We start from the raw sequence: 11,243 nt of genomic DNA, 5'->3' as shown, positions 1-11,243 counted from the left end.
ATATGATATTTGATTGAATTGACTAAAAAAACTTCATATTACGTGCGTAGCACATGCTTTTCTCCTAGTCCTTCTAAAAGGTGTAAACTGGTCATTCAAATCCAGCGTTCTATAATTTTCATATTAGAATCACTATATTTAAGGTGATGAGTTTACTATTTTAGGGAGTGTTTGCAATCACTAAAAAAAATGATTGTTAGCTTTTTACTTAAAAAAATCATTTTTGTGTGTTTCTTAAACCTAAATTATCTGTTAGCTAATGCTTAACTTAATTGAAATCCAAAAGCTAGTCATGTGGTGATTATGATTCTCCAAAAGTGATTCTAGTAAGAATTTCATTGCTAAAATCACTCTAATCACTTATTTATCAAACACTACCCAACTTTGATTTTTAGATTTTCACATTTGTTTCCAAACACTACCAACTTTTGATTTTTCTTAACTTCTTTATAATCTATAAATTAATCACTTCTACAAAAGCATAATCTATTGCAAACACTCCCTTAGTATTTCCTTTTCGACAAAAGATGGTGTATGATTTTAGTATTTGTTGATTTTTTGGTAAATAATGATTCGTTCAACTGCATAAACTTGGACTTTAAGTCTCAAAACCTCGTCCCTTTACCAGGAAGTTGGCGCCACTGGGCCAAAGACATATAACCACCTAAAGAACATGGACTCATAACCAAGTATATATCTTCACCGTTGCTAATCGGTTCCTTCTTCACGGTTAGCACCATTGAGTATGATTCAATAATAACTAAAAAATATATAAATAAATAAATAGGGCAATTGCTAATCGGTTCCTTCTTCACGGTTAGCACCATTGAGTACTATGATTCAATAATAACTAAAAATGTATATAAATAAATAAATAGGGTCATTGCTAATCGGTTCCTTGTTCACGGTTAGCACCATTGATCGAGTATGATTCAATAATAACAAAAAAAAATAAAATAAATACATAAATAGGGCCAGGAAATGAGAAACTATAACACAAGAACAATAAAAATGGCTTAAAACAACCGCACTTTTAAGAATAAAGTTCATGCTAGCATAATGATATTATCGCAATGTTAAATCCAAATGTCCAAAGTTGATTTAAACATGCGATATCTATATTGATGTGTTATGACTCAATTTGATTATCTTCCGATACTAAGCTCAATTACTCAACACAATTAAGTCCAATCTTATTTAATTATTTATTGGGACATTTTATCAAGACCCATAAATTACAAAAAGCACATAAAGGCTCAAGCCCGCAAAACTCTTTAAATATCTATAAATAGCTCAAGTCACCTAATTTTTAAGGTACAATATATTTATAGTTAATTGAAAATATGGTACGCATATGTGATTTTTGAGTACCCAATGTGTTAGATCTGGTACAAATATATGATTTTTGAGTACTCAAACACATGTTGCAAGTTCAAATTAATAAAGATGTTTAGATTTTATACTCAAAATTGTATTTTTTGTACTCGATCTTGAACAATTAGTGCTCAAATATCTTGTATTTGTACCATATTTTCAATGTTTTGTACTTAATTTTATCCAAGTAAAATAATGTGAGCCCAGGGAGTGCAAAAAATTTTTTTTTGACAAGGGACTGATTCTTAATTTGCTTTTGGATTTAGAGACTGAAAACCAATTCACCCTTGGAATAATATCAGGAGATGCGAGTGGTAAAGAAAAATGGGGCCCAACTTTTCAAATTTTGATAGCCCATGTGCTATACATGGGCTCCTGAAACAGTTGGACTTCCGATATTTACAATGTTGGCCCCCATTCTCCATTTGTATGTAACTTCAAAAATTTTCCTACGGAAAAACCACTCCAATATTTACTGTGTTTATTGAAAAAGTTGGATATGAGGTAGGTCATCAGATATATGATTAGAATATAATAATATAATATTCGATCCCGAATTATTCTTGCTAAACCTGTTCGAACTCGACTCATTTTTACCTCCAAATCACATACTAGTAGGGATAGTTTGACTTTCTTCGAGCCAAAAATACACAAGAAGAGCCCAAGAGTTCATTTAATCTTTTCAACAATATTAATTTCGATAATTTATAAATGACTCCTAGCTAGAAATGTTTGTCATTCTTTAAACTAAGAATCGATCCTTGTTGGAATTAAGCAAATAAAAAACGAAATTTTGTCTCTCTCTTTGACGTTTTATTAATGTCTGGATATCCTTGTTTTATGTTGGTGCCACCCATTAGGTGAACATCGTTTCAAAGCCCTATTCAACTTTTGTCCAAAATTAATCATTAAACAATAGGAAGCTGATTACTTTGACTTACTAGCTAGTTAATGTGATTCCACTTTCTTGGGGAAAGCCACATGGTGCAATTAATGGGGAAATTTCGTGACAAATTAAGCATGATTTTATTAATATATTAATTTCCCAGCATTAATTATATGTTGCTGAATTTGATAAAGAACAAATTGCACAATCTTGGGGGAAAAACCGAAAAAGTACACTGTATTAAAAAAAAATCAAAAGACGAATCAATGCAAACTAAATTAAAGCAGCCATTACTCATAAATATATTTGTTTTACATAAATATTTATAGGAAAAATGTTGTCTAATGACATATTACATGCAATGCATGATCCATTAATATTGTATTAGTATTGATTATAATTAATGTCACAACAGACAAGAAGATAGGTTTAATATTTCTATAAATAAAATTAAGATCGAGTAAACGTAATTAATGATTAACATGTTCGATTAGTTATACATACATGCGTTGGATTTGGGAATCACATGCTAAGCACCAGTCCGCTTCCCCTACTTGAAATATTAATTTAATTAATCCCACATTTAATTGACTGGCTAATAGAATTGCAAAGATTTCAGTAACTGGAAGCATTAGTCAATCCGATTATTTTGTTGGTCTCCAAGTTCCAACAATAGAATAAATGCAAGAGTGAGATGCATTAGTAATAAAGGAAATTTTTATTTAATTTTTCCAAATTTGTATGATTAAATATATAAAATTTTGTGGATCATTCCTAGACAAGAAAAGTGGGGAAAACATGCATTAATAATATATACACACACTAACGGGATATTCTATGCTACACCGGGAGAAATACACCCCTTTTAGTATTTTTTTCAGATGATCGCGCGAACATCACACTAAAAAACACTAGATGTTTGCGTGAACATCTCACTGAGAAAAAAACATGTGGACCCCAGCAATATCTTTTTCGGTTTTTTAACATGATGTTCGTGCGGACATCTAGAGAAAAATAGGGTATACCTCTCTTGGTGTAGCATAGACAAACCTCACACTAACACACACAATCTCCCTACATATATATATATATATATATATATATATATATATATATATGTCAGTACTGAATTCTTGAACTATACCCACAATGATGAAAATGAAGCACCAAACCCTAGCATTAAGCTTGGCTATGGTTTCGGTTTTCCTTATTATCTCCTTCTCTTATTGTCAACTCAAAAACCCAGATGAGATATCAGTGATCATACAGCCAAGAAAACTGATGGTTTCCACTTCATCAGCTAATAATAATTATTATTCACACATCAATGGAGCCAAGAAACAGACCAAGAAAGCTGTGGAGCAGAGCCTGAAGAACTCCGCCGAGCATTCCGAATCCTACGCAGAACTGATACAATACTCAGCTCGATAGTTCGTGATATATAATTGCTGTTAGCAAACATGTTTCTTTTGATTCGATGATGCGGACTTTTTTGTTATGCTACTAATTTCCCATCATTGTATTTGTTTTGAATCTCGTGTTATATGTGAAAGGTTTAGTCATAACTCACAAAATTTGCTATATTATTTTGATTTGTCATGAGTTAATTATATGATCATGAAGTACAAAATTTATTCTGCTAATTACAATATTCGCCATGAGCTCCAATTTTACCAAAACTCACAAGGCGAAAGATCCATATATATATCAACTTCGTCAAATCTTTTTGTGTAAGAATTATATATATTATGTATCGATCGAGGATCGTTTGCATTGTCTTGTGATTAAAGTTTTGTTTCGCTTGAATTTGGTATGGTGTGTTTTATGTTTAACTGAAGAACACATTTATAAAATAAAAATAAAAAAAATAAAATTTTGGTGTCCAGCGTATATTCTTTAATGAATACTATTGTCTTATGCCATGAAATTTAGCGAACTGTTCTATTACTTTAAGCGGCTCAAAGCCAACTACTGCATGTGAGGGGGAAAAAAGGGCAACGATATGACACCGATATGGTGATGATGTGTTGTTGGCGGATATAATTTCATATCATGACTAAAATTGATAAAAACAAGAAAATGCATAAATAATTTTGAAATTTGATAATATAGAGTACTAAAATCACAAAGTGACAAAATTACAAGAAAAAGAATATAGTTTTTCCATGATAATACGTCAACTCACTTATAATAAATATCTTGATCATTTTAATGGACGCACAAAATACTCATTCTTTCCTCTAATAAAAAACTATTATAAAAACCTATTTTAATAAATTCTAAAAATATATAAATGATTTTCTAATCATAAACAATAGCTAAATTCTTATTTTAAAAATAATTAATTACGTTAAAAAAAATCGGAATACGCGAATTTTCGGTTAGTTGCTACTTGCTAGTATTATCAACACATAAGAGGCCAGCATTTGTTGAGGTTATACTTTTGGTCCTAGAAGGAAAAGATTTGGATCGTAAGTCTGTAGTTAGATACTTTTTACAATTCTCAGCCCATAATGCTCAAGCCCAAAATGTTTGATGACTGAAACCTGATATGACCCATTTTATTCGTCCCTTGGGTTGGTGCTTGAACGAGTCTAGGTCCATTGTCCACAATAATCATATAAATTTAATCTCAAAATTTAAGAGATTCTTTTTCGCAATTAATTAAACATTATAGTCTTGTGCATATTATGGCCTAACTTAGGTTTTTTTTTAATGTATAATATGTTTTGGTAATTGATTTTGTGTAAAGAATTCTTCGGTAATTAGAAATTATATTAAAATTAAGAACTTTACACATTATTGGATAGAATAATTTTTGGTAATTTTTAAAATTTTATAAATTCTTTTTTGATAATTTTTAGAATAAAGGTGGTATTTCCATTCTGTGACCACAAATTAGATTACTATATATACCTATCTATTACAACATAACATATACCGATCATTTTACGAAAATTTATATTAATATCTTTGAAATTTAATTATTAGGAGCATTCATTTACATAATTTTATTCTACTTTGCTTTTCCACTTTGAAATGGCATATATTCGAAACGGATGGAACATGTTTCTTTTGTAAAGCAAGTCATAGAAAATGTTAAAGAACATGATAATGTCCCATCATGTACTAAAATTTTGAAACCTATATATATGGAAAATTACAAATTTGTACTTTATTTCCGTGCTTTCTGACTTTAGTCTTGTGTTATCAAATTTCAGCCATACTCCCATATCTTTTGGGTTTTTGTTTTTAATTTGAGTCTTTTTTTTTCATTTGAAAAACTTATGTATCAATTGCACACGTTAACGTCACGTCGGTTTTAAGTTAGTGTCATGTCACAAAAAATGATTAAAATATTAAAAGAAAACAAAAATAATGAATTTAAACTGACATTTGACAATATAGATGACCACAATTGCAAAGAAACAAACATATATAATCAAAAATAAAATTTTTCCATATAAATATATACTCATATTAAAAATGCCCCCATCAAGTTAATGAATCAATCAATTAAGTCTTAAAAATTGAATCCCATATCATATGCCAAATATAGATTCATTATGCTGCCGAGGTTTACAATATCTATATTTTTTTGCCGGGAATTTAGAAATTTGTAATTCAACAAAGAGTACACAAAAACATGGTTTGAATATGCACAAATCTCAATGAAACAAAAAAAAGAAAAGAAAAGAAAACCCAATAACCCTTTTTGATTTCTCCAAACTCCATGCAGTCAATAGTATTAATATCACAGTAATTCAAAAGAGAAAAGTAACTTACAAAAGTGAAAGTGAAAACTTCCATAAATCAAATTATCCATTATTATGATTATAATTAATTTAAATAATATTCATATACTCCTAGCCATCATTTCTTGAAATCTCCTGTAAGATTCTTGCTTCTCCAACCTGAACTTCTCGTGGCAATCCGCAATGAACAAATCAGCGAGCTTGTCGATCTCGTTAATCCTGCATGAATCCATCTCATTCCCCTTCTCCTCAAGCCACTGCAAATACCCCGAGAGCTCCGCGTCGTCGTCTCGGATAATACTTTCGTACTTAGAAATCTGGCAACTACCCCAACTACTCATGTTGTGATCAAGCTGCATCACAGGCGTGACATGCGAAGAACACCAGTTGTAGTGCAGCCGGAACGAACTGAAGAAGAGCTTCTTCTTCTTCGGCTTCTGCTTATAACCACTCTTGCTTATAAATTTCTTCAATGGGTACCGCGAAAAGCGGATGAACTCTATGTCTTTTAGTTGTCGAACTAGGAAAGATTTCGCCCTCGTGAGAGCTCGAGCCAGCCGATAAAAGTGCGAGAACACGACGGTTCGGAGTAGGGTTTTGTGCTTCATGTAAGTTAGGGAAGAGGAGGGTGGTAGTTTGATGGAGAAGATCACGTGAAAGGAATGATTGAGGGATTTTGTTGGGGATGATATTGGCTTGGACATTTTTTTTTTGGGTATGTTTTGTGTGTGTTTTTGTGAATGGGAATGGATTTTATAGAGCATATTGGTTTCCAAAATGGCACAAGGAGTAGGTAATTTAAATAAAAGTGCCAACAACTTTGCGAATTTTGAATTTGGACTTTTTCTTTCTCTTTGTCCTGTCACAAGGACTCATTGGACCCATGGTCACGCCCTTTATTTTTTTGAGTTTAATTATCCCTTTCTTATTTTTATAATTGCTCGCCGAAAATGTGTAGGAAATCTTTGTTATCCGTACTGTTATATCATATTGTAAAAGTTTAAGAGTTTAAAATAATTAAGTTGGTGCTAAATTTTTAAAGATCCTAAATGCCACCACAACAACAATTATCTTATCCAGTGATAATATGAGAAAATAATTATACACCAAAATAACCAAAAACCCCTACCTATTATAACAAGTACTATTGTAACAATAAGATTCATAGGATCAGGTGTTCGAGTTTGGGGGAGAGTTAAGAGCTTGGCCAGCAATAAGAGGTTCGATCCTTCTTGCTACAATCTTCTCAGAAAATTTTTTTATACATGACTTGTTCAGTATGTTTTGCCTAGCTAACGTAATTTGCAGATTATTATATCAGTCCATAGGTTTAATTACTTAGTGCGAACCAAAGAGAAGTGGTTGCGGATTCCCACCTCATAAAAAAATCTAACAATAATAATCCACAAAATATTTAATCAATAAAAAAATATCATTCTAACAAATTATAAACAATCTTATATGGTTATAATATTAATACGAGTTTTCAATTTTTGATATACCAATTAATAATGAAGTACTAAAAAACATAGAAATATTGGATTTTTACCCTATCCGTAAATAACTATTATTTTAGTATGTACAAATTTTCAGATAATTAGAGGTGAAAAGAGAAAATAAATAAATAAATAAATAAAATAATAATAATAATAATAATAATAATAATAATAATAATAATAATAATAATAATAATAATAATAATAATAATAATAATAATAATAATAATAATAATAATAATAATAATTGGGTGCCCAAGTCTTGCGGCAGAGGTTTAGGAATGAAAATCGAGCAATCTAATGTCAGAGACTCGAGGAGATAAATAAGCCAGATTCGACGCTGTTAATATATAGTTTTACGGAAATAATTTTCTGCCAAAATACATATCATCTTAAATCATCCCTCGAAGATAACAAATTAATTGATCGAAAATATACGATGAACACGCATATATTAAATTTGAGTGGCATAAAGAACTCAATTTATTCACAATACTTAATAATGTAAGTATATATTTTTGGAAACCTTTGTTTTTAAAAAATCTAAACGATATATATTGTCCGTGCTTCCAAAATAAAGATATGAGAAAATTATATTTTTAGTCTTCTAGTTTATTTGCTTGCAATTTTGCTCTTTATGTTATCACCGTCCAGTCTTCATCTTGTATCTTTTGGTTTTTAACAATTTCCGTTCTTTTTCAAGTATTGATATATCACTATACATGTTGGCGTCATTTTAACGGTGTCACTTCAAAAAAATGACATAAATTACCATTAAAAAATAAAGATATTAAACTAAAAGTATAAAATTTGAAAACATATATGAACAAAATCACAAAGAGATAATACAAAAATACAGTAATATTTCATTAAGATATTCAAATTAAACGATTTCTTACCATACCTGCACTTTGTACAAAAATACAAATATCAGTTTAGAGTTGCAATAATCATGAACATCACGTGGTGTGAAATGTGGAAAAAAAATCTTATGTGACAAACTGGTGTAACATTCTATATTAGACCAATTATTGATTGGCACGTGTGAAAATTTACATGTTTAAAAAACTGTCACACCAATTGAAACATAACAAGTGGAATTAACTGCCAATGTAACAGAAAATGTTACAGAAATCGTCACAAATGAATTTTTCCCGTGAAATGTGAATCGATTTCGGAAAGTTCAATTAATGCAAAAAAATTATTTATTTATTGCCGTAAACGTACGTTACTGGTACGTTGTCCTGTGGATATAAATAAATATATATATAATTTATTTCTTCCCAAGAGCTTTAATTGATTAATCAAGTCCCATGTTTTTCGTATGTTGATGTACCCAAGGGCATACGTAAACCTTCAATATATGTTTATATATTATTCTATTGGGATAAACTTAAAAATAAAATAAAATAAAAATAATAATACTATTTTTAAAAAATCTTCATAATCACTTATTTTTAGAGGTTGCAAACACTATCTAAGTCGATGATCAATTATAGCTCATCTTCCGTCAAGTCCTTATAAGTTCAAGCTAGACACAATTATAACAATATGTTCCCGACTAAAAAAATAGAATTCACATAGGAGACGATACATTGAATCTTGCATGCCCACATCAAATAATCCTCAAATAATATAGAGGAAACAATATATTCATGTAATGAGATCAAGTTGTATATATTGGTGACTAAAGAAGATATCAACTTCTGAATGGCAAAAGCTGTGAAGATACGTCGAATCAACCGCACCTTTTTTAGTTTGGAAAACCATTGGTGAAGTTGTTTACGTTTGGAACACAATATTATATGTCAATCATTGGAAGCCCTAAATGACTTCATAACATATTAATATTCATTTTTTATTAGACCGTATGCACCATATTTTATATATTATATTATATATTCGACGAAACTTATATAATTTTATGCATTAATTTCATGAGATCTTCATAAGATATTATGTTGAAGTCATTTGAAATTCATTCTTATATAATTCTCTTTCGACGAGCCAAATGAATGTATCGAACATTTTATGTGAGACAGTCTCATGATAGATATAGCTCAATGAGACTAGTCGACTGACCCCATATTAGGTCGACTTGGGTTATATATCTGTCTCACAAAATTGATTAGTGAGACCGTTTGATAAGAGTTTTTTGTAGTATAAGTTTTACCTATGATTGGATATTGATGATTAATCAAACAATCGGTTAATTCGATACTCTGATTGATTGGTTTTTATGCGATCCTCATGTATAGAACGCGCTAAGCGCTGGCATAAGGTTTCTTCCAGCTTCATATATAAACATGATGTAGATGCATAAACTATAGGATTGCTACGTCTAGTATGCATTATTCATGATATGCACAATGACAACACATGCATGAGCTCAAGAGTTCATGTTCATGTATGAAAGATTTAGCAAATAAATGGTGACGTCAGTTGCTTAGCCCGTTAGCCGCTTCATGCATGAATTTTACACAAAAACATGGTTTGAATCTGCACAAATCTCAATGAAACAACAAAAAAAAAAGGGATAGAAAATCCAATAACCCTTTTGATTTATGGGCAAATTTCCTTAAAATTCCCATACACAAACATAAATTTGTCAACAGTCCCTGTGTCAGAAAACATACATTCCAACTCTCTGACCCCACACATTGATTTATTTTAATTTCCTAACAACTCTAAAATACTAAAATACCCTTATTTGAAACGTGATATGCATATGATTTTTCTTCTTCATCATGAGTGCTCCACTCTTATTTCATTATTCATCTCTATCATATTTTTTCTTTACCCATGAAACATCTTTGTACAAATTAACTATCTTTGTATTCATCTACAAAAATTTTATCTCAGTTTTTATTTTTTTTTAAAAAAAAATTCACTATTCCCAAAACCATTTTATCATACACATCTATGTTCTTCTTCTCTAGAATCATGGTTGATTTATAAAGAAAATATTGTAATCAACAATCCTTATCTATATCCAAGATTTTCCCCAAAATTCATGCTCAGATTAGTGAGACAACCATGGTAACTACCGTAAATATTTCAAATATTTGATAACAAATGCAAACTAAATAAATTTTGAAAAATTAGAATTTTTAGACTTTGTTGCGTGTTTTTCATTTTTAAATAAATATTTTGTGTAATTATTTAGAATATGATAGATAGGTTCTCGCATTGGCATATCAACTTATATGCCTACTAGTTGTTCGTATAAATGCTGCAAAAAAATTTAAACATGAGCAAATATGTATGTACGTAATAAACATTTGATACACAAAATTTTTTACATTGTTTCTTTGTGTGTGTATGCACATACTTTAATTGTGACTCAAAATCAAAATTTAAATTACTAAATCAAAATGTTTTGTTGCTAACCTAATAAATTGACCACATGTCCAATTTAAGGTTGGTTGGTCATTGGTCAAGAAGTTATTCATCATCTCATAGTTTTGTGTATTGAATTATTAAAAAGATTGACCCAAAATTTCATCATCACACAAATCCACGTATGCAAAAAGAAATAAAGAATTTGCAAGATGTCGCAATTAATTTTTTGAGTTCTTCTGTACTTATCGTGAACCTAAAGTATTTTATATCTAATTTATTTTCGTAAACAGGAAAAAATAATGATAAAGTCGCAAAAAGAATGAGTTGGATTATGGAGAAGATGCACACGATCCATAATCATTTTTTGTACCTGATTATGTGCCCGGTTCT

General features: G+C 30.1%; 1 protein-coding gene across 1 annotated transcript; it reads right to left on the bottom strand.

Annotated features, from left to right (window-relative positions):
* Positions 1-6,116: 6,116 nt before the first annotated feature.
* LOC140888519 (uncharacterized) lies at positions 6,117-6,623 on the bottom strand. Its single transcript, XM_073296211.1, has one exon. The coding sequence runs from the start codon at positions 6,621-6,623 to the stop codon at positions 6,117-6,119; it is 507 nt and encodes a 168-aa protein (XP_073152312.1).
* Between the last annotated feature and the right edge of the window lie 4,620 nt (positions 6,624-11,243).

The sequence above is a fragment of the Henckelia pumila genome, chromosome 3 (assembly GCF_033568475.1).
Source record: "Henckelia pumila isolate YLH828 chromosome 3, ASM3356847v2, whole genome shotgun sequence".
Lineage (NCBI taxonomy): Eukaryota > Viridiplantae > Streptophyta > Magnoliopsida > Lamiales > Gesneriaceae > Henckelia > Henckelia pumila.
Note: the sequence above shows the minus strand (reverse complement) of the source record. Positions and strands in the feature narration are given on the sequence as shown.